Source organism: Pseudorasbora parva, chromosome 2 (genome assembly GCF_024679245.1).
Source record: "Pseudorasbora parva isolate DD20220531a chromosome 2, ASM2467924v1, whole genome shotgun sequence".
In the NCBI taxonomy this organism is placed as follows: Eukaryota; Metazoa; Chordata; class Actinopteri; order Cypriniformes; family Gobionidae; genus Pseudorasbora; species Pseudorasbora parva.
In genome coordinates, this window is record NC_090173.1 from 13,511,237 (window position 1) to 13,535,853 (window position 24,617).

Here is a 24,617-nt window from a genome sequence, read left to right on the forward strand (position 1 = left end):
ACCTGAACTGTTGGGCCACCTGTAGTTATAATGACATCAGACTTCTGAAATTAATTTTATTTTTAAAGGTTGTAGGCTAATGCTTTTGTCCTATTGTTCCCCTCCCCCCATTTTTTAAAGAAGAATCTTTTATATATTTTATACTGATTGTGGTAAACTGTTAAATAAAAAAAAATGACTCAACTGCTGAGGGGGTGTAATTTATATTTTAAAAGGTTTTCTCCAATATTGAATGTAATTGAAATATTAATGTTTTTCAACATTAACTTGGTATATCAGATGGCAACATTGTTTTATGTTGTCATTACGTTACAGTAGTATTTTCAGTTTTAACAAGAGTGATAGAATCAAAATCACATTTTAACATTGATTCAACAATATTACCATTGATTATTTTTGTTAATTTCAAAATTGATTCAACATCAGTGATGTAGAATCAATCATACTCTAATGTTGATTCAATAGCATTACCATAACCATTTTAATTTCACCATTAATTCAACATTTAATTCAGGTGCAAACGCATGATATTGAACTATCATCAGTTCATAATGTTGATTCAATGATATTACAATAGATTTGAGGTTGAAATCCCAACATTGTTTCAACATTATCTGAGGGTGCAAGAGTGATGTTAAAAAAATATCACTTTGTAATGTTGAATCAATGCTATTATCGTTGCTTTAAAGTTGAAATCTCAACATTATTTCTATATTAACTAAGGGTTTAAAAGTGATGTTGAAAAAATATCACTTTGTAATGTTGAATCAATAGTATTACCATTGATTTGTGGTTAAAATATCAGTATTGTTTCAACATTAACTGAGGGTGCAAGAGTGATGCTAAACAACTAAATTCAATGTAATTAGCTTTGATGCTTCTACACTGAATAAACATTGTTTCAATGATTACATGCTATCTGGGGCCTTATCTGCTTGACAGATAGCTGGCTCACTGAGGCGGACCTTGACTCGTCGGTCGACCTAGAGGTCTACATGGACCACAACCTGAACTCTGCACAAAGGACATTGACCTATTAGCGCTCTGCCTAAGGCCTTACCATTTGCCAAGAGAAATACACCAAATCAGACTTGTGTATATTGCGCCTCCGCTGACACACTGGCCGCTACGATTCAATGACTGTAAATCAGCATAAAAACACAAGTTAGAATTTTTTTCCACAACTGATGTTAGGAGAGCTTGGCATGGTGTCCAATCTATCACAGGATACAAGCCCAAGAAGCACCCTAAGGTAGCAGAGAATGACTTAAACATGGCAAACCAATTAAACAATTTTTATTGTAGATTTGACACATGTGATTTTAAAACAACTTCTCTATGAGGTTTCACCTCATTTAAACCCAAATCAATGTGCCTATCGTGCAGAGAGATGTGTTGAGGATGCGCTGCTCTCCTTGATTAACAGCACTCATGAGCACCTCAAGCATGCTGAGAGCCTTGTCAAGATTGTGCTCATCTACTTCAGCAGCACTTTCAATACGATCCAACCTCACCTGATGGTGAAAAAATTGCTGCATTTGGGAGTAAATCCACAATAGATTTATGGTTCTATGACTGCTTGACGGACCAAAGTCAGCAAGTCGGATTTAACTTATGTATCTCATCCTCGAAAATTATAAATATTGGGGCACCTCAAGCGTGCATTCTGTCGCCCATCCTATACACATTATACAATAATAACCGTCAAGCTTCTTCTTCAGACCACACTTATTTTAAATATGCTGACGCCACAGCACTGGTTGCTTTTTTAAAGTCTGACATTTCTTCTGTGAGTGGATTTCAGAGGGAATTACAGGGTTTCACACAATGATTATTTTCTTGAAATCAACGTGAAGAAAACAAAAGAGATGGTCATAGATTTGAGCAAAAGCAGTTTAATAGTTCTGATCAATGGTGAATTAATAGAGAGGGTCTCAACCTTTAAATATTTGGGAGTTGAAATGGATTCTAAACAAACTTTTAATGAATGTGCACTGAACAAAACCAAGAAAATGCAGAGGATGTATTTCCTTAGGAAACTATGTAAATTAGACAAACACATTCTTGTAATAGTTTATTAAGTCTCCTCCAGAGTGTTCTGTCCTATGGTCTTATCTGCATGTTTGGCAACATGCATGTTAAGGATGAAAAGAGACTGCAGCGCATGATTAAGATGGACAGCTCAGCTGTACAATGAGCGTATCTTAAAAAAGACAGACCAAATCCTCAATGAACCCACTCATCCTCTCCATCATAAATTTATGAGAAGCAATAGGTCAACTGGTAGAATTTTACAACAGAGAATTAGAACAGAAAAGTACAATAAATCATTTGCACAAGTCAAATAAATCATCAAGCACATTGCAAGCGTTTAACATTTTTAGCTACCTGATAATGTGAGTCATTTTTAACCTTAAATGTTGGAGTGTCACTGTTATTTTTTTGTTAATAAAAATGTTTATTGATTTTTTATTAATTGTCATTGTTTTTCATATCTTTATATCTATATGTTTACTGGTTTGACTATGGTGTCTATGTTTTTAAAGAATGTGTTGTGACAAGGGCGTAATGTATGGCCACATGAATTCACCCTTGTGGGATAATAAAGTTCACCTTGACCTTGATAAAAAAAAATATATAGAATGTAATTTAAAAAATCTTTTTCACCAATTTAAATTAAATTCAATGAGATTTAAAATATTTTTTTGTTACTAAAATATTATCGCTGCAAGTTTTGCACTGAGAAGGTAATTTAGCAGTTCATATGATATTGCTGGCAGTTAGAGAGATAGCAAACATTAAAATTGTAAGATGAAAATAAATGAAGAAAAAATAAAATCACCTCAAGGCCACTGACTTGGGTCACTTAAAAATAACTTGCGTGACAAATTAATTAATGAACTAAACAAACAGGGACAAATGCTGGAAATTAATGTACATGATTATATAATGTAAATTCAAAGCACTTTATTCAGCACATAGTACTTTGTCTCGGTCTTCGAGATGTTCTTCAATATTCGAGATGGTTTCTTGAATAGAGCACAGTTCAGGTCACTTCTTGTTTTAGTGCTATTCAACACAAACACAGTCTCACACCAGAGATCTGGATGACCTGTTCTATTTTTGACAGCAGTGACTTTAAACTTCTCATATGGAGGAATCAGAACCTCTTTCTCACGAGGAAGCTTAGAATATTTTGCCACATTAGCTCCTTCACATGTGTAGATTTCAAAACAAGATTTAGTTCCAAAATTTTTTGTTACATTATGATCAAGAGAGGAGGATGCAAATGAGCCAAAACGAACCTCTTTGTTCAGAACAGTCGTATTAAATTCAACATTTGTACGACGATAAGTAGTATTGCATTGATTTTGTGTTTTATTCAGAATCTGTATCGCTTCTGTTAACAGAAAGTGAAGTGAATACCATTTGTATTTCTTATCTATGTAGTTTTTTTTACCAGAACGAGTGTCAGAATTGAAGTTACTGTATACAGTAGCAGCACTGTACACATGAATGGCGATTAAATGATTCCTATTCAAATCATCTTTCGGGCCCTTGGCAAACTCTTTCCCTTTACCCCAAGCCGTTTTAAAATCAGGTGATTTATTGAGTTCATTCTTTAGAAGTTTTGTCTCCACCAGCTTTGCCATTTCTCCTCTACAGTCCATATATTGGTCATCAACAGAATTCTCTGCCATATCCAATGGAATTATCTCTCCTTTAACAGCAGCAGCAGCAGCTCTGTGATCCTGCAGCAACAGGAATCATAATGATCACATCATCAGTATTCATGTCTGTAATATTCATACTAGAACACAAGCTTACCTGTCCCAGAGCAGCTAAAATGAGAAGAAGAGCTTCAATGATCAGCAGCATCTTGATTCAGTCAAATCCCTCAGATGATCTATAGATCTAGTGAAGAACAGATGATGAAAGACATTGACAAATACAACAGTGTCTTACAAATGCTAAATCTGTGACTCAAAATATAATGGAAAGGGATATTTACATAGATTTGCACAATTCAACTTTTCCACAACTTCTTACATAATACAGGTTTAAATAGTATTTCCTAACAGAGCAAACGTTCTTGAAAAAATTACTTAAACCTGTGATATGTCATATGTTCCCTGGTTGAAGTGTTAAATTCATCATTTTATTTTAAACCCAACTTACCTTAAAATACTGTTGTGTCTTTTTGTCAGATTCTGCAGTTTCTTTTCGCTATTTTTCAGGAGTTTCAGGAGCAACGACGAGAGAAGTTCAGAAAAGTCAGTCTATCACAGCCAGATGACAATGACTCTTCAGACTAACAGATGAGGAAAGTGGCTTATTTATAGTGCTGATTTTTTTTTTTTTTTTGTATGTGTGAGTATGTGTGTGTGTGTGTTAATAGTGTGATTGTGAGTATCTAAACATCTAAATGGTTTAGATCACATGATTATCACTTAGTTCTGGTCTATGTGTGGTTTTAACCTAGACAAACTCTTGAGTTGGTAAAAGGGTGGGGGGGGGGGTGAGGGGGGAGGGTGCTGTTTCATGCATACTGAGCTGTTTAACACTGTTAAAGACTTGGATTCTCATCCTAAACATGGACAAAGTAAAAAATAAAGTTGGATGTTTGATGGATTAGTTCTGTGCCAAAAATATTCTTTTTCTCATAAGTTTCGGAAAGTTTTTTCTGAGTATGGGTCTATCTGATGACAGATAAGGTGGAATGCCCTTGTACGGGCCGTAGGGGATCTTCTCCCATACGCTTTAGGAAAGCCGGCTCCTGGCTGCGCTGCAGTCACAGGACTTCACAAAACCAACAATGTCACCAAAGAAGCGTGTTTTTTGTTGTCAGGGCAAGACAACCCTGCACAGATTCCCAAACAACCCAGCATTTATTGGACAGACGATGGAGTTTGTTTTTTTTCGGAGCAGCAACAGAGTTGTGCAGGTCTTTTTGTTTGTTCCCTGCATTTCGGCGACGATGGTTTATAATCAAGGCCCAGTTCAACTCCAGATTTGTAGCACGCCTAAAGCTGAAAGGCAATATATTTGCCCACAATGACTGAATGTAATAAAACAAACTAATAAATGATCAAATGTATCCTAACTATCCCAAAAAGACAACTCCGCGTTCATTAAATTGGTAATTTATGCTGAAATCACGATCTACCGCGCAGCCGAGTAGGCCGCATTCCAGCCGCGGCGATCTCTCGCACAGCATCCGCCCGCGCGGCCAGTATTATCAAGTCCGTCTCAAGCTCAGAACAGCGATGACTATGCGGTCCGTGGACAAGCCTCCCCTACCCCCCTTCTGGCGCAGGGCCTGGTTTTGTGTGTTTTCACTGCATTCGTGCTGTAAACCAATGCTGCCTCTCAGGATTTATGCCACTCAGCGGGGCGTAATCACAGTCACTCCAGCTGATGATGACGTCACGTGCATTCCCTCTATAGACGTCACTTTCCCGCCGGAACACGCCCCCTCAGCCGGGGCTGAGTGGCAGAAGAGCTGCTGCGTGACCACAGCTATTAGAGGAAAACGCGAGTATAGCAAACAATTATCTGTTTAAACTAAAGGTTGGGCTCTATATATTGGTCCTTACAACTTACCACAGATTCAGTGATCCATGGATAATGACATGCAGCCAGGAATCAACATTTTTATGGGCCTGATTTCAATGATTATTTATAACTGATCAGTCATCACATTTTTCGAGTGAATCCCGCTTGTGGAGTGGATCATCCACTGTGGATGGGTCAGTGTATTGAAGCATGTATGTGGCCGCTTGTCACAAATGGAAAACAAAAGTTTTATTCAAATTCTGAATATATTATAGACCTATTAATAAAAAATAAATAATAATTATATTTCCCAGACATCGTGCAAAGAGTGCTCCCTTTATAATCACTAAAAGCTGTCACTCATTCAATATACGCAATCTCAGATTTCCGCAGTGAAGCTGGTATACAATGAATCTCTTATTTTCACGATGTCTGCACTTATAGAGACGCGCGTGTTAACTGAACTCAGCACCCGTACAAACAGTCGAGCGGTGAGTAGATTACAAGTTCAACACCTGTGATTGGTCAACTGCGTTGTAGATATCCACAAACATGTCTGTGATTGGCTACATTACTCACCGAGGCAAAAACACGTTGGAAATGTAATTATTTCACGAGTGCAAATACAGATACACACTGGGTCATTTGCTGGCTCCTTTTCGCTGATAATATGCAATTATTACGAATTCCTACGGAGGATTACAGATCCTAGACAAGCAGTTATGAGCAGTGTTTCCCTCTTAAAGCACAGAAGCAGCAGCAGGTTGGTGGTTTGAGTGAGAAAATTGCACACTATTATCAAGCCCGTCTCAAGCTCGGAACAGTGATGTCCATTGGGTCCGTGGACAAGCCTCCCCCAGGCTATTCTCACAAAAATGCGTATAAATAGTACGAGTGTGCAATGTCGTGGAATGTATACGCCAAAACTCCATTTTGGCGTGTCTACGGCACGCTGTTTTTCGCGTGCATATGACACGCATTTTATGGCGTATTATACATATGAACCCCCCACCCCACCACCCTAAACCTACCCAAGAGCGTGTCATATATATGCCCCACCACCCTAAACCTACCCAAGAGCGTGTCATATATACGCCATAAAGTGCGTATCATATGCACGCGAAAAACAACGTATCATATGCACGCCAAAATGAGTTTTGGCGTATACATTCCAAGACATTGCACACTTGTACTATTTATACGCATTTATGTGTGATCGGGTTGCCTCCCTCTACCCCCCTTCTGGCGCCAGGCCTGGTTTTGTGTGTTTTCGCTGTATTCACACTGTAAACCAGTGCTGCCTCTCAGTCTTTCTGCCACTCAGTGGGGCATAGTCACAGTCGCTCCAGCTGACGGTGACGTTCCCTCTATTCCCGGAACCGGCAGCCTCTTCGGTCCCCCACTGAAAGCGCTCCCCACAGAAACTCAGGCTCCATTTCAAGTTCCTTCCCACTCAAAATTCGACACCCGCGACACATGCTTCTCCCATTGTCTTCCTACCTGCACACAGCCCTAACACTTCTAAACATGCCTTTGAATTTTTTTTACTAGTGTATGTTTTGAGACATTTTTTTTTGCTTTCAGTTAAAAGAGATTGAACATGAATTTTAGTCTGGGAATAGTTTAAGTCTTGTCATTGTGAAACAATGGAAAAGATTATCAGGTCAACAAGGGGATTTATCATATCTAAGGTTCATTATTATAAAACTGTTTCAAAACTTCTGCTCTAATAGGTTGAGTGATGAGCAGACAAAATAAATAAAAAAGACAAAATGCATGTTTAGAACATCCTTATCGAAATTCAAATGTGTTACGATGGAGCAAGTATTCATTACTACACAGTAAAAAATTAGAGTTCATTGAAATAAAAATTTTGAGTTAATACAATGAACATTTTTTTGAGATTCAACAACCTTTATTAAAATATTAATAAAAGATTTTGTAAGCATATTGGGTAATTGTGTGTGTTTTATTTGTGATGACGCAGTGAAACATGCCAAATAGTGCTATTTTCATGATTTATCAATTTTGTATGTGGTTCAGATACAATAATATTTTAAGTGTCTATTTATTAAACAAATTTCCTTCATTGTATCAACTCAAATTTTAATTTCAATAAACTCAAAATTTTAAGGCAACCAGGTTACTTACTTTTTTAAGTTAAACCAACAAAAACCAACAATTTTTTTACAGTGTATATTTAGCTTGCTGACATCTATATAGAGCTGAAGTGTGATGTTGATGCATCCAGCTCATGTTTAGCTGCATGAAACTGCTCAACTGTTCAAACTGTGCAACACCTCTGAAGGCATGGCGTGTTTGTCGTTTCAAAAACACAAGCACAAATTCTTCCTGTCTGTGAGTAAACACTTAAAGTCTGCATAATGAGACAAAAACAAATACACTGAAAAAAGTATTTTTTAGTGAACTGCTAGCCTGTATTGGTGTATGTTAGCATGCTAAAAATATGAAACAGAATGTTAATGTATGAGATGAAAGTATAAACCTGGGGCTCGTAGCGTGATGGTAGCTGAACAAACTTAGAATTAGGGGATTAGTTTTGAGTTGACCAACCAAACCAATCCAGTCTTTGATGTTAGGCATAAAGCTAAACCACTATTATGGTGCCTAAAACCCAGGTTTGGGCAAACTAAACTGAATTATACCTGGCTTCATGATATAAGCCCTAGGTGTGATTGCTTGATCTGATTTAGCATGTTGCTGTTGTAACTTACTCGTGTGATTCAACAAGATTATGTGTGAGTGAAGAAATACATTTGGGAGACATAAAATCACTGTGAAGCAGCTTAATGGTCAAACTGTTAATAACGCGTTAATGCAGCGTGCATTTTCTGTTTTATCCGTGGCGTAGCCCGTAGTTGGAGACATTGAGATAAGCCATTGATGTAAAGGATGCAGCAGCAAATATTAATAGGGAAAAGAAAAGGGTTATCATTAATATTACTATTCTAAACCCAAAGTGCAGTTATTGCTTACAAGTTACCGTATTTTCTGTTTAACTTTTATTAGACTCCAGTTAGAAAGAAGTTCATTTTTACACTGATTGAGCACATTCTCTGCAGTCCGAGCGCGATGCACTGAAGCTCACTTTCGCTCGTATCTGAGGTACATCATTAACACCATCACCACTTACAGTACGTGTTTTATTGAACTAAATACATTACAATTGGCTAAAACAAATATGCAGGTTACTTTCCTGAACAGATGTAGATTTTTTTTGTTTTTTTTCAGATGTGGTAGTTTTCTTGAAAGTCACTGAACAGTTCAGGTCACTTCTTGTTCCAGTGCTATTCAACACAACATGGTATCACACCAGATATCTTTCTGCTCTCTTCTGTTTAGGAAAACAGTGGCATTAAACTTTTCATATGGAGGAATCAGCACCTCTCTCTCACGAGGAAGCTTAGAGTTATTTTGTCCCCTCATCACCTTCACATGTTTTGGTTTCAAAACAGGATGCATTTCCAAAAAACCAACCCAGGCTCATTGGAAATACATGACCTTAGACGGCACTGCATTACATAAAGGATTGCTACTGTAATGGAAATCACAACATGGGCTCAGTAATACTTCCAAAAAACATTGGTGGTGAACACAATCCACCGTGCCATTTGCTGTTGCCAGCTAAAACTCTATAGGTCAAAAAAGAAGCCATATCTAAACATGATACAGAAGCGCAGACGTTTTCTCTGGGCCAAGGCTCATTTAAAATGGACTTTGGCAAAGTGGAAAACTGTTCTGTGGTCAGACGAATCAAAAATGGAAGTTCTTTTTGGAAAACTGGGACACCGTGTCATCTGGACTAAAGTGGGCAAGGACAACACAAGTTGTTATCAGCGCTCAGTTCAGAAGCCTGCATCTCTGATGGTATGGGGTTGCATGAGTGTGTGTGGCATGGGCAGCTTACACATCTGGAAAGGCATCAAAAGTTGAAAAGTATATCCAAGTTCTAGAACAACAAATGCTTCCATCCAGATGCAGTCTCTTTCAGCGAAGACTTAATTTTCCAACATGACAATGTCAGACCACATACTGCATCAATTACAACATCAAGGCTGCATAGAAGAAGGATCCAGGTACTGAAATGGCCAGCCTGCATCCCAGATCTTTCTCCCATAGAAAACATTTAGCACATCATAAAGAGGAAGGTGCGACAAAGAAGAGCTAAGACAGTTGAGCAACTAGAAGCCTGTATTAGACAAGAATGAGACAACATCCATATTCTTAAAGGGTTAGTTCACCCAAAAATGAAAATTACTTAATTAATTACTCACCCTCATGTCGTTGGACACCTGTAACCAGGGGCGTAGCCATCTTTTACAAGTGAGGGGGACAGAAATGTCGTAATGCCATTTATTTAGTTTTGGACCAATATAATTTATCGCATCTCTTGCTTTTAATTGGGCAAGATATCAAATACACTGCTGAACAATAACCACTAATTAATATCTATATATATAACATTATTCTCCTATTTTTTGTGCCAATTTTATGATTGGGTTATATACTACAAACACTTGTGCATTAAGACTCCATAGATTTTATGCAATGTAAAAAAATATATATATTCTGATGTAAACCATGCTGTTCTCTATGTGAATATATAGTAAAGTGTAATTTATTCCTGTGATCAAAGCTGAATTTATCATCATTACTCCAGTCTTCAGTGTCACATGATCCTTCACTAATCATTCTCAGATGAGGATCTGATGATCAACAAACATTTAAGATTATTATCAGTTGTGCTGCTCATAGTGCTGCTTAATTTTTTGTGGAAACCATCTAAACATTTGTGGTAAAATTAAAAAAGAGAGAAATTAATACTTTTGTTGATCAGACATGCATTAAATTGATCACAAGGGATATTTTTAATATTACATAAGTTAATAATTTATTAAATAAATGCTGTCCATTGAACTTTCTATTCATTAAAGAATCCTGAAAAATAACATGTAGGCTATCATGGTTTCCACAACATTTTTAAGCTTCACAACTGTTTTCAACACAGATAATAATCATAAATGTTTCGTGATTATAAAATCATCATATGAGAATGATTAGTGAAGGATCATGTGACACTGAAGACTGGAGTAATGATGATAAATTCAGCTTTGATCACAGGAATAAATTACTATATATTCACATAGGAAAAAAGCTGTTTTCATTTGTAATAATATTTCAAAATATTACTGTTTAACTATTTTTGATTACATAAATTCAGCCTTGGTGAGCAGAAGATACTAAACATTAAAAGCTGCATTATTCAGGCTACTTTATTTTCAATAAATAGCCTACATTGAGATGACTTGAAAAACACACATAAAGCATATATTTTCGCAATCGTCTGATTGTCGTCGTCACGTTTCATCATCATAACGATTGTTTTCCTTTAGCTGCAGCTCCAGCGTGACAGTGTATTACTTCTGAATCTGCTTTTGGACTTTCTGTGAGAGAGCGCCCTTCTCATATTTAGATTCGAATAAAATTACATGTCATGCATAGATTATTTTTTGTCTCTGTATTTAAATCTTGATGTAGGCTATTCACATTGGTTTCTATGTAAATACACTTGCCCCTGACCTCAATAAGCGCGCTATCAACCGAGATTAAAGAAAGCTGTTTTTAGCGTTCCTGTTACCTTGCCCGCCCCCGCGCAGGGTAACGCTGGTTCGAATCCCGCTCGGAGCGGGTCGACTAGGATCGGTGAGACCCAGTAAAAGTGCGGGGGACGAAAATACATTTTATTAAAAGTGAGGGGGACACGTCCCCCGCGTCCCCCGCGTAATCTACGCCCATGCCTGTAACACCTTTGTTCATCTTCAGAACACAAATGAAGTTACTTATGTTGAAAGCTGATGGCTGAGAAAGGCTTCAAAAAGGCCTCCATTGGGATTCAGTACATTCCCACTCACCCACTCACAAGACCCATAAAAGGCACTAAAGACTTCGTTACAAAGTCCATCTCACTACAGTGGCTGTACAATAATTGTACCAAGCGTCAAGAACAGTTTTTGTGCGAAAAAAAAAAAAATCAAAATAATGACTTTATCTGCCAAGATATTGTCTTCCGTGTAGGTCTCGGACGTGAACTCACCCGGAACTCATGCGATAGCGGCGCTCCTCCTCTTCCGGGTCATGTATTCGCTATGATTCAAACGGCGGAGCTGCGCCATATTCTCGCGCATGCGTCAAGTTCACGTCAATAATTTGGTGGATTATATCGTTATTTTGATTTTTGTGCACACAATAACTATTTTCGTCGCATTGTAAAATGATTGTACAGCCACTGTAGTGAGATGGACTGTGTGTCGACGTCTTTAGTGCCTTTATGGGTCTTGTGAGTGGGTCAGTGGAAATATACTGAATGCCAATGGAGGCCTTTCTGAAGCCTTTCTCAGCCATCAGCTTTCAACAAAAATATCTTCATTTGTGTTCTGAAGATGAACGAAGGTCTTACGGGTGTCCAACGACATGAGGGTGAGTAATTAATGAAATAATTTTCATTTTTGCGTGAACTAACCCTTTAAACTTGAGCAACTTGGCTCCTCAGTCCCCCGACGTTTGCAGACTTAAAAGAAGAGGGGATGCCACACAGTGGTAAACATGGCCTTGTCCCAACTTTTTTTAGATGTTTTGATGCCATGAAATTTAAAATCACCTTATTTTTCCTTTATTATACATTTTGTCAGTTTAAACATTTTATATGTTATCTTTGTTGCATTCTGAATAATTGAAATGTCTCAACTTTTTTGGAATCGGGTTTGTAAAAAAAAACAAAAAACAAAACAGGTAAATTTTAAATTAAAGTAGTTTTGTTAGTTTATATATATATATATATATATATATATATATATATATATATATATATATATATATATATATATATATATAATTATTTAATTATTATTATTATTATTATTATTATTATTGTGTATGTGTGTGTGTGTGTGTGTGTGTGTGTGTGTGTGTGTGTGTGTGTGTGTGTGTGTGTGTGTGTGTGTCAAAAGCAGACAAACTGCATACTGGATTGTAATACGGTTTGTAGATGGGCAGGAAGGAGGCGGGAACCGGCGAACGTTTAACAACATTTATTTAAAGTAAAGAAACAAAATGAAAGTAAAACCGCGGACAGCCCCTCACGGACGACTGCCCGCAAACACACACAAAATAAAACGTGGGCAGCCCCTCACGGACGACTGCCCACAAACACATAAACAAAACTAAACATAAAATCCAGGCCTGGTCCTCTCTCGTCTTCCGCTGTCCTTGCTCCTCCTTATATGCTCCCGTCACATGGCCGCGAGACGAGACCGGTGTGCCACGCAGCTGGTACTCGTGAACGTTAATCACCGGCCCGCTCTCGCGGTCCCTCGCCCCGCTGCTTGCCACACCACATACCCCCATCGCCCCTCGCAGGCCGGGGGGCACTCCCGAGACGGCGCTCTACTCCCCCTCCCCCCCTCTCCCGGGGGGGGCCGATCACGGCGGCCGCGGCACCTGGGGGTAAGGACAGAGAGGCGAGAGAAATGTAGACGGGAGCACGAGGAGCCCACGGAGCCCGCGGACGAGAGAGGGGAGAGAGGGAAAAAAGAAAGAAGGGGAAAAAAAAAATTCTGGTCCGGTTCCCAGACACACTGCCGTTCGGCCCTCCGCCCGCCGAGAGGCTCTTCCTCGCGGTGCTGTGCGATGGCACTGGACGCCTGGTGGGCCGCTCGATCCTCCTCCGCCCCCTGGCGGCCGGCGGTGACTCCTCCTTTCGAGGGACCCGGCAGCGAGCCCCGCGCTCCCTGCTCCTCCCCTATCAGGCGGATGGCAGCAGGCTCCGGCCCCCGGCAAGCGCGGCGACTCCTCCGCTCCCTCTCGGACGGCAGCCACCCCACCTCGACCCAGGGGCACGGCAGCGAGGTCTCTGTCCCACCTTTCTTGCTCCAGCACCATCGCCTCGGGCAGCCCTCGCGGTCTTTCCTCATCCGCGCTGCCCGAACTCCTCAGCACCGCGATCCCCCTCAGCAGCGAGGGCTCTCCGACAGCGCGTCCCTCCTTCCTCCCGGGCTTCGGCACCAATGTAATACGGTTTGTAGATGGGCAGGAAGGAGGCGGGAACCGGCGAACGTTTAACAACATTTATTTAAAGTAAAGAAACAAAATGAAAGTAAAACCGCGGACAGCCCCTCACGGACGACTGCCCGCAAACACACACAAAATAAAACGTGGGCAGCCCCTCACGGACGACTGCCCACAAACACATAAACAAAACTAAACATAAAATCCAGGCCTGGTCCTCTCTCGTCTTCCGCTGTCCTTGCTCCTCCTTATATGCTCCCGTCACATGGCCGCGAGACGAGACCGGTGTGCCACGCAGCTGGTACTCGTGAACGTTAATCACCGGCCCGCTCTCGCGGTCCCTCGCCCCGCTGCTTGCCACACCACATGGATGTTTTTCCATTTTCACACCATTCTTTGTAAATCCCAGAAATGGTTGTGTGTGAAAATCCCAGTAACTGAGCAGATTGTGAAATACTCAGACTGGCCCGTCTGGAACCAACAACCATGCCATGCTCAAAATTGCTTAAATCACCTTTCTTTCCCATTCTGACATTCAGTTTGGAGTTCAGGAGATTGTCTTGACCAGGACCACACCCCTAAATGCATTGAAGCAACTGCCATGTGATTGGTTGATTAGATAATTGCATTAACTGAGAAATTGAACAGGTGTTCCTAATATTTCTTTAGGTGAGTGTATATATTGCATTAAAATATTTTGATCTCCTTTGATGTCAGATTGTCTGCTGCTATCTCCTTTGTTTAGATGATAACTCTGCATTGAAATAATATTCAAAATGAAATAATACACAGGACACTTCTTATGACAACACTTTGGCACAGACCTCGTCGCCATCTTTGCCAGTTTTATACGAGACCCAGTCGGACCTCTGGTTGGTTGGACAACTTTGAGAATGAAGTGGTTGTTGCTGAAGAACAGTGAGATAATTTTAGTTTTTCAAGGAGATCGCTGTTCTCTTTGAGTGAGCTGCTTCGTTCACACTTTGAGGGGATGACAACTGTGATGAGATCGCCTGTCAGTGTTGTCAAAAAAGTTGCCTGCACACTGTACTATTTAGCAGACAAGGGGAGATTACGCAAGACCGCAAACGCCTTTTGACTGTCAAGACGTGGTGTCGAGAATAGTAAAGCAAGTGTGTGAGGCTATTAAAATCTACTTGGGCCCTGTGTATATACAAATCAAACAAGTATGCATTTATTGACGTCAAAGTTGTCCATGAAGCCTTTATTTTTAAAAATCCATGCTGAACACACATTTGAAAAATGGCACAATCCCTTCCTCAAAAAACAACAACAACTAATTCTACAACACGTGGAGGCCATTCCAGTTTTTCTTCTAGGGAACCCAGCATATCATTTCTTTCACTTCCTGATGAAGTAGTATGCAAATGTGTAGAGCACGGTTTATGGACAGTATTTTGTGCTGTCATTATGTATCCTTCCCTTTGCCAGTGCTATATTGTTAGTAGCCTGGATAGCCCACAGTCCTTATGCTACATTATATCGCCTTCTACTGGATGTAAATGCTCTGTAGTAGCCTATATTTGGTCACTTTAGAATGTTAATTTCTACTTCTGTAGTTATTTTGGTTAAAGTAATTCAAAATTAATACAGGAGTAATGTAATGCATTACAATTCTGAGACAGTAATATTGTATGATAAAGAATTACGGTAACACTTTACTTGAAGGGGTGTGCATAAGACTGACATGACACGTCATGAATATGAAGGAGTTTTATGTATGTTTATGACAACTGTCATTAAGTGTAATTCGCTCAATTATGTCATATTTTATGCAAAGATGACTTTATGTGAGATGTCTTTGTTAAGACAACTTGACATAAGTCAATACATCATAACCTGTCAGTGTTTTTGTCATGACAACTTGACATTAACAAAACAACATAACCTGTCATAAACATTACATAGCAGATTATCAAATTTAAGAAACTACTTAGCTTTATAGGGTTAACAAAATACTGTCATGTGGTTGGTTTTGATGTTGACTGAGGCTGTTATAATGTCATACTTTTTTTTTTCAGTGGCACAATTTTATTTTGTCATTATCATGTCATTAAGTGTTATTACTCTTTTTTAACAGCATCATTCATATTTTTCAATTCATTTTTTTTAAAATCTACTCCACCAGATTTAACAGAAGGTTAGATAATAGACAATTTCAAATGTTTTGTTGACTGTTCAAAAGTATGAACAGGAGTTCAAGAAATAAAATCAATCATTTGCTTTTCAAAACCTGTTCTCTCACAGAAATACCACTGACTCTTAAAAACGCAAGGCATGAATTCATACACTGGTGACCAGCACCAATTAATGCAAAAAGGGGAAAAAACGTACACAGATAAGAGCCATTACACAAAATAAACACATATATCAACAGCATATACACACATAAACACACACCGAAAAATAACACTTTGTCATATGACTCCACTTTATAAATTATCTCCTGATGTAAAAAAAATAAGAGGAAAAGTCTTTGGAGGCCCACCCCGGACTGAACAAGGAATGGCTGTGGCTAGATCCGGGGCCGGAACAGTCCTAAGTTTCCCCCTGAACCCCTTTTGACAGTGCCCCAGCTCCAACAGGATTTAGCCATAACACACAGGGGAACAAAGAAATGGCAAGAATAAACTCAATCTATTCGTTAAAGAGTGAGTGCATATAACTCCAAACGAAAGTTTAAATAAAGTATTGTTGGACTTTTCCCCCCAAAGTCCTCCCCAAGTTCAATGATCGGCCAAGAGTCGAATTATCAATCAAAAGTGTAAATGTATTAAAGTAACAGCGAGTAAAAAAGGTTTCTGAGCTCAGGATTCAGAACAGCAAAGACCAGAATCAGGGCAGTCCTGATTACTTCACTATGGCTGCCCAGGAATGACTTCACAACTTTATCATGCATATTTTATATTCTTGTTCTTCTTCCCCTATACCGTCTCCTCAAATTGGGGTGTCATTAAAGACCTCTCAAATAATGTAATATGTGCATTAAAAATTACATAATTGAGCAAATGACACTTAATAACAGTTGTCATAAACATGCATAACAGTCTTATGCACACCCCTTCAAGTAAAGTGTTACCAGAATTACTTTTAAATAACAGTAACAAGTGATCTATAATGTATTATAGTTTGGAAGTAACTTGCACAACACTGCATGGGAACACATGCTTGATCTGCCACAAAGCACAGGCTTATTCTGAGGGATGCAGCCACCTGTTGTACAAGAGTGCCCTCTAGTGGTCACACTCACAAATAACATTATACTTCACTACACCCCCTTCCCCCTTATAACACTAGTGCCCCAACAATTTAGTCAGATACATGAACAGCAGTATATTGACTAGAGACTTAAGTTAGACTGCCTCCATCCCAAAGAGTTCCAGGATGCATTATTGCTCTGTGGCTGGGGAACTCACTTCTACTCTAAAAAAAGCTATCCTTCAGATAACTAGGCAGTCTCCTTGTCCTTTTGGACCTTCTGAGTTCAGGCTGCTCCTCCACAAGTGAAGTCTCAGACACCGTAAACTTTGGCGTAGTTTCACTTGTCTGGTTTCTAACACCGTCATTTGATGGTACAGAACTAACTGGTTCAGGTGATGGCAACACATCAACATCTTGCGTGGAAGTGTCTAACAACACAGATGTTTCCCCAGAATGAATCACATGTCTGTTTATCACCTGATCAATGTGCTCATTCAAAATTCATTAAAAATGAAGCGGTCTAAAACCTCGGGTGCACAGGGAGAGAAAAAGAGAAAGGAGAAGATCAAAAGAAAGCCCAGTATAGAGGAACATCTTCTCATCTCAGCCCTTATGGTGTCAAACTAAATAAATTTACTTCGTATTATCAGTATTATCAACTAATATTCGACAGTATTGGACGTTTCATTGCTGTCACTAAGCTATCACTAGCTAGCTAGTTTGTTTTCTACATATTACTACGTATTACAAACAAATTCACTGACAATAACCTACATGGATGTATTTTATTTTTTTGAATTTTTATGAATTTAAATGTCAAAAGAGCAGTACATTATGTGGATAACGTGTCATATGCCTACTAGTGGATAGAAATACCAGAAACAATGGCTCCTCTTTTATTATATGAGATAGGGATAAAGCTACAAGAACTTATATATTTTAAATTTATAGTGGTAAGTACAGTGTCCATAATAGCACTTTGTTTGTAGAGGGTATAGTTAATCCAGTTTATGGGTCATCATTTTTTGCATCCTTCCAGGTGCTTAGGGGTAAAGTTAGGGACAGGTGTGGTGGTGTGGGTAAGTTTAAGGGTAAAGTTAGGGACAGGTGTGGTGGTATGTGTAAGTTTAAGGGTAAAGTTAGGGACAGGTGTGGTGGTGTGGGTCAGTTTAAGGGTAAAGTTAGGGACAGGTGTGATGGTGTGGGTAAGTTTAAGGGTTAAGTTAGGGACAGGTGTGGTGGTGTGGGTAAGTTTAAGGGTAAAGTTGGGGACAGGTGTGGTGGTGTGGGTAAGTTTAAGGGTAAAGTTAGGGACAGATGCGGTGGTGTGGGTAAGTTTAAGGGTAAAGTTAGGGTCAGGTGTGGTGGTGTGGGTAAGTTTAAGGGTAAAATTAGGGACAGGTGTGGTGGTGTGGGTAAATTTAAGGGTAAAGTTAGGGTCAGGTGTGGTGGTGTGGGTAAGTTTAAGGGTAAAGTTAGGGACAGGTGTGGTGGTGTGGGTAAGTTTAAGGGTAAAGTTAGGGTCAGGTGTGGTGGTGTGGGTAAGTTTAAGGGTAAAGTTAGGGACAGGTGTGGTGGTGTGGGTCAGTTTAAGGGTAAAGTTAGGGTCAGGTGTGGTGGTGTGGTTAAGTTTAAGGGTAAAGTTAGGGACAGGTGTGGTGGTGTGGGTAAGTTTAAGGGTAAAGTTAGGGACAGGTGTGGGTAAGTTTAAGGGTAAAGTTAGGGACAGGTGTGGTGGTGTAGGTAAGGTTAAAGGTAAAGTTAGGGACAGGTGTGGTGGTGTGGGTCAGTTTAAGGGTAAAGTTAGAGACAGGTGTGGTGGTGTGGGTAAGTTTAAGGGTAAAGTTAGGGACAGGTGTGGGTAAGTTTAAGGGTAAAGTTAGAGACAGGTGTGGTGGTGTGGGTAAGTTTAAGGGTAAAGTTAGGGACAGGTGTGGTGGTGTGGGTAAGTTTAAGGGTAAAGTTAGGGAAAGGTGTGGTGGTGTGGGTAAGTTTAAGGGTAAAGTTAGGGAAAGGTGTGGTGGTGTGGGTCAGTTTAAGGGTAAAGTTAGAGACAGGTGTGGTGGTGTGGGTAAGTTTAAGGGTAAAGTTAGGGACAGGTGTGGTGGTGTGGGTAAGTTTAAGGGTAAAGTTAGGGACAGGTGCGGTGGTGTGGGTAAGTTTAAGGGTAAAGTTAGGGACAGGTGTGGTGGTGTGGGTAAGTTTAAGGGTAAAGTTGGGGACAGGTGTGGTGGTGTGGGTAAGTTTAAGGGTAAAGTTAGGGACAGGTGTGGTGGTGTGGGTAAGTTTAAGGGTAAAGTTAGGGACAGCTGTGGTGGTGTGGGTAAGTTTAAGAGTAAAGTTAGGTTCAGGTGTGGTGGTGTGGGTAAGTTTAAGGGTAAAGTTAGGGACAGGTGTGGTGGTGTGGGTAAGTTTAAGGGTAAAGTTAGGTTCAGGTGTGGTGGTGTGGGTAAGTTTAAGGGTAAAGTTAGGGACAGGTGTGGTGGTGTGGGTAAGTTTAAGGGTAAAGTTGGGGACAGGTGCGGTGGTATGGGTACGTTTAAGGGTAAAGTTAGGGACAGGTGCGGTGGTGTGGGTAAGTTTAAGGGTAAAGTTAGGGACAGGTGTGGTTGTGTGGGTAAGTTTAAGGGTAAAGTTGGGGACAGGTGTGGTGGTGTGGGTAAGTTTAAGGGTAAAGTTAGGGACAGGTGCGGTGTCGGTAAGTTTAAGGGTAAAGTTACCTGTGGCGGTATGGGTAAGTTTAAGGGTAAAGTTAAGGTCAGGTGTGTGGTGTGGGTAAGTTTAAGGGTAAAGTTAGGGACAGGTGTGGTGTGGGTAAGTTTAAGGGTAAAGTTAGGGACAGGTGTAGTGGTGTGGGTAAGTTTAAGGGTAAAGTTAAGGTCAGGTGTGTGGTGTGGGTAAGTTTAAGGGTAAAGTTAAGGTCAGGTGTGTGGTGTGGGTCAGTTTAGAGGTAAAGTTAGGGAGAGGTGTGGTGGTGTGGGTCAGTTTAATGGTAAAGTTAGGGACAGGTGTGGTGGTGTGGGTAAGTTTAAGGGTAAAGTTAGGGACAGCTGTGGTGGTGTGGGTAAGTTTAAGGGTAAAGTTAGGGTAAGGTGTGGTGGTGTGGGTCAGTTTAAGGGTAAAGTTAGGGACAGGTGTGTGGTGTGGGTAAGTTTAAGAGTAAAGTTAGGGACAGGTGTGTGGTGTGGGTAAGTTTAAGGGTAAAGTTAGGGACAGGTGTGGTGGGATGGGTCAGTTTAAGGGTAAAGTTAGGGACAGGTGTGGTGGGATGGGTCAGTTTAAGGGTAAAGTTAGGGAGAGGTGTGGGTGTGTGGGTAAGTTTAAGGGTAAAGTTAGGGACAGGTGTGGTGGTGTGGGTAAGTTTAAGGGTAAAGTTAGGGACAGGTGTGGTGGTGTGGGTAAGTTTAAGGGTAAAGTTAGGGACAGGTGTGGTGGTGTGGGTCAGTTTAAGGGTAAAGTTAGGTTCAGGTGTGGTGGTGTGGGTCAGTTTAATGGTAAAGTTAGGGACAGCTGTGGTGGTGTGGGTCAGTTTAATGGTAAAGTTAGGGAGAGGTGTGGTGGTGTGGGTCAGTTTAATGGTAAAGTTAGGGACAGGTGTGGTGGTGTGGGTAAGTTTAAGGGTAAAGTTAGGGTCAGCTGTGGTGGTGTGGGTAAGTTTAAGGGTAAAGTTAGGGTAAGGTGTGGTGGTGTGGGTCAGTTTAAGGGTAAAGTTAGGGACAGGTGTGGTGGTGTGGGTAAGTTTAAGGGTAAAGTTGGGGACAGGTGTGGTGGTGTGGGTAAGTTTAAGGGTAAAGTTAGGGACAGGTGTGGTGGTGTGGGTCAGTTTAAGGGTAAAGTTAGGTTCAGGTGTGGTGGTGTGGGTCAGTTTAATGGTAAAGTTAGGGACAGCTGTGGTGGTGTGGGTAAGTTTAAGGGTAAAGTTAGGGACAGGTGTGGTGGTGTGGGTAAGTTTAAGGGTAAAGTTAGGGACAGCTGTGGTGGTGTGGGTAAGTTTAAGGGTAAAGTTAGGTTCAGGTGTGGTGGTGTGGGTAAGTTTAAGGGTAAAGTTAGGGACAGGTGTGGTGGTGTGGGTAAGTTTAAGGGTAAATTTAGGGACAGGTGCGGTGGTGTGGGTACGTTTAAGGGTAAAGTTAGGGACAGGTGCGGTGGTGTGGGTCAGTTTAAGGGTAAAGTTAGGGACAGGTGTGGTGGTGTGGGTAAGTTTAAGGGTAAAGTTAGGGACAGGTGTGGTGGTGTGGGTAAGTTTAAGGGTAAAGTTAGGGACAGGTGTGGTGTCAGTAAGTTTAAGGGTAAAGTTACCTGTGGCGGTATGGGTAAGTTTAAGGGTAAAGTTGGGGACAGGTGTGGTGGTGTGGGTGAGTTTAAGGGTAAAGTTAGGGACAGGTGTGGTGGTGTGGGTCAGTTTAAGGGTAAAGTTAGGGACAGGTGTGGTGGGATGGGTAAGTTTAAGGGTAAAGTTAAGGTCAGGTGTGTGGTGTGGGTAAGTTTAAGGGTAAAGTTAGGGACAGGTGGGGTGGTATGGGTCAGTTTAAGGGTAAAGTTAGGGACAGGTGTAGTGGTGTGGGTAAGTTTAAGAGTAAAGTTAGGGACAGGTGTAGTGGTGTTGGTAAGTTTAAGGGTAAAGTTAGGGACAGGTGGGGTGGTATGGGTAAGTTTAAGGGTAAAGTTAGAGACAGGTGTGGTGGGATGGGTAAGTTTAAGGGTAAAGTTAGGGACAGGTGTGTGGTGTGGGTAAGTTTAAGGGTAAAGTTAGGGACAGGTGTGGTGGTGTGGGTAAGTTTAAGGCTAAAGTTAGGGACAGGTGTGGTGGTGTGGGTAAGTTTAAGGGTAAAGTTAGGGACAGGTGTGGTGGTGTGGGTCAGTTTAAGGGTAAAGTTAGGTTCAGATGTTGTGGTGTGGGTCAGTTTAATGGTAAAGTTAGGGACAGCTGTGGTGGTGTGGGTCAGTTTAATGGTAAAGTTAGGGAGAGGTGTGGTGGTGTGGGTAAGTTTAAGGGTAAAGTTAGGGACAGGTGTGGTGGTGTGGGTAAGTTTAAGGGTAAAGTTAGGGACAGGTGTGGTGGTGTGGGTAAGTTTAAGGGTAAAGTTAGGGACAGGTGTGGTGGTGTGGGTAAGTTTAAGGGTAAAGTTAGGGACAGGTGTGGTGGTGTGGGTAAGTTTAAGGGTAAAGTTAGGGACAGGTGTGGTGGTGTGGGTAAGTTTAAGGGTAAAGTTAGGTGTAAGGGAAGTGTCAACAGTGTAATTATGAATGTAACAACATAAATTAATTACAGATATTATTACATGCAGGTATTTTAAAAAATGTAAGTTCAATGTATTCAAAATGCATGTACACATTAAGTGTATCAAATGATTCATTAAAATATATTCACTTACTATAATAGCCACCTAATCTAAAGTCAGTCCACTTATCGTAAATACGTGACGACACAGCACTGGTTGTTTTTTTAAAAAGTCTGACATTTCTTCTGTGAGTGGATTTCAGAGGGAGAAATGATCATTTTCTTGAAATCAACGTGAAGAAAACAAAAGAGATGATCATAGATTTGAGCAAAAACTGAATAATAATTCTGTTCACCGTTGATCTAAGATCAATGGTGAATTAGTAGAGAGAGTCTCAACCTTTAAATATTTGGGAGTTGAAGTGGATTCTAAAGAAACTTTTAATGAATGTGCACTGATCAAAACTAAGAAAATGCACCAGCAGATGTATTTACATTGGACACTATATAATTTTAGATTAGACAGACACATTCATGAAATAGTTTATTAAGTCTCCTCCAGAGTGTTCTGTCCTTTGGCTTTATCTGCGTGTTTGGCAACATGCATGTTAAGGACGAAAAGAGACTGCATGATTTAAGAGGGCCGATCATGACTTGAGCAGGTGTCGGCAGCTCAATCCTCAATGACCCCACTCATCCTCTCCATCATAAATTTATGAGAAGTAATAGATCAACTGGTAGATGTTGGGATGTCACTGTTAATTTCTGTCATTGTTTTAAAATTGTTTATTGATTGCTAATTAATTGCCATTGTTTTTCATATTTTTATATCTTTATGCTTTTGGATTGACTGTGGTGTTTTTAGAGAATATGTTGTGACAAGGACGTAACGAATGGCCACATGAATTTCACCTGGCTGGATAATAAAGTTCACCTTGACCTTAATAAAAAAAAGTTAAGAACTTATTTTAAAAATATATGTTTTAAATTATTTGAATTACATTCAATGAGATTTAAAAGCTCATAAGAAATATTATCACTACAAACTGAGAAGGTCATTTAGCAGTTCATACGCTATTGCTGGCAGTTGGAGAGATAGCAAACATTAACATTGTAAGATGTGAGTATAAATGAAGGAAAACAAATAAAATCACTATGAGGCAACTAAATTGGGTCCCTTAAAAATAGCTTTATTTTATTGTGTTGAAATTAAACAATTGGTGACAAATTAATCTCTAAACAAAGAGGGACAGATGCTGGAATTGATGTACATGATTATATAATGTAAATTCAAAGCACTTTATTCAGCACATAGTACTTTGTCTTGGTCTTCGAGATGTTCTTCAATATTCGAGATGGTTTCTGAGCACAGTTCAGGTCACTTCTTGTTCCAGAGCTTTTTAAAGTGAACACAGTCTCACACCAGAGATCTTTCTGCTCAACTCTTGTCTTGACAGCAGTGACTATAAACTTCTCATATGGAGGAATCAGCACCTCTTTCTCATGAGGAAGCTTAGAATATTCTGCCACATTAGCTCCTTCACATGTGTAGATTTCAAAACAAGATTTAGTTCCAAAATTTTTTGTTACCTTAATATCAAGAGAGGAGGATGCAAACGAGCCAAAACGAACCTCTTTGTTCAGAACATCCTTATTAAATTCAACATTCGTACCACGATAAGTAGTATGGCATTGATTTTGTGTTTTATTCAGAATCTGTATAGCTTCTGTTAACAGAAAGTGAAGTGAATACCATTTGTATTTCTTGTCTATGTATTTGTTTTTATCGAGACGAGTATCAGCATTGAAATTCCTGTATACAGTAGCAGCACTGTACACATAAATGGCGATTAAATTATTTTCTGTCAGATCATCTCTCGGGCCATTAACAAACTCTTTCCCTTTATCCCAAGCCGTTTTAAAATCAGGTGATTTATTGAGTTCTTTCTTTAGTTTTGTCTCCACCAGATCTGCCATTTTCCCTCTACAGCCCATATATTGGTCATCAACAGATTTCTCTGCCATATCCAATGGAAATATCTGTCCTTTAACAGCAGCAGCAGCAGCTCTGTGATCCTGCAGCAACAGGAATCATAATGATCACATCATCAGTATTCATGTCTGTAATATTCATACTAGAACACAAGCTTACCTGTCCCAGAGCAGCTAAAATGAGAAGAGCTTCAATGATCAGCAGCATCTTGATTCAGTCAAATCCCTCAGATGATCTATAGATCTACTGAAGAACAGATGCTGAAAGACATTAAAAAACACAACAGTGTCTTACAAATGCTAAATCTGTGACTCAAAATATAATGGAAAGGGATATTTACATAGATTTGCACAATTAAACCTTTCCACAACTTCTGACATAATACAGTGTTTAATAGTATTTTCTAACAGAGCAAATGTTTTTGCAAAAAAAAAAAAACCTTAAACCTGTAATGTTCACTGGTTGAAGTGTTAAATTGATCCTTTACTTCAACCCAAAACTTACCTGAAAATACTGTTTTGTCTTTTTGTCAGATTCTGC

The 24,617-nt window shown here is 39.9% G+C and overlaps 2 protein-coding genes across 2 annotated transcripts; both read right to left on the reverse strand.

The window, feature by feature from the left end:
- Window positions 1-1,907: 1,907 nt before the first annotated feature.
- On the reverse strand, window positions 1,908-4,286 carry LOC137050502 (NAD(P)(+)--arginine ADP-ribosyltransferase 2-like). Its single transcript, XM_067428764.1, has 3 exons — window positions 4,180-4,286; window positions 3,829-3,915; window positions 1,908-3,752 (listed from the first exon to the last, which is right to left on the reverse strand). The coding sequence occupies exons 2-3, from the start codon at window positions 3,877-3,879 to the stop codon at window positions 2,958-2,960; spliced, it is 846 nt and encodes a 281-aa protein (XP_067284865.1). The 5' UTR covers window positions 3,880-3,915; window positions 4,180-4,286; the 3' UTR covers window positions 1,908-2,957.
- Window positions 4,287-23,374: 19,088 nt separating this feature from the next.
- Window positions 23,375-24,284, reverse strand: LOC137048686 (NAD(P)(+)--arginine ADP-ribosyltransferase 2-like). Its single transcript, XM_067426904.1, has 2 exons — window positions 24,237-24,284; window positions 23,375-24,160 (listed from the first exon to the last, which is right to left on the reverse strand). The coding sequence occupies exons 1-2, from the start codon at window positions 24,282-24,284 to the stop codon at window positions 23,375-23,377; spliced, it is 834 nt and encodes a 277-aa protein (XP_067283005.1).
- Window positions 24,285-24,617: the final 333 nt, after the last annotated feature.

Bases quoted from the DNA above. Each gene is read 5' to 3' on its own strand.
- LOC137050502 (XM_067428764.1), bottom strand. From the start codon at position 3,879: ATGCTGCTGATCATTGAAGCTCTTCTTCTCATTTTAGCTGCTCTGGGA. The intron at 3,753-3,828 runs GTAAGCTTGTGT...CTGTTGCTGCAG, and splicing joins TTTTAGCTGCTCTGGGACAG to GATCACAGAGCTGCTGCTGC.
- LOC137048686 (XM_067426904.1), bottom strand. From the start codon at position 24,284: ATGCTGCTGATCATTGAAGCTCTTCTCATTTTAGCTGCTCTGGGACAG. The intron at 24,161-24,236 runs GTAAGCTTGTGT...CTGTTGCTGCAG, and splicing joins TTTTAGCTGCTCTGGGACAG to GATCACAGAGCTGCTGCTGC.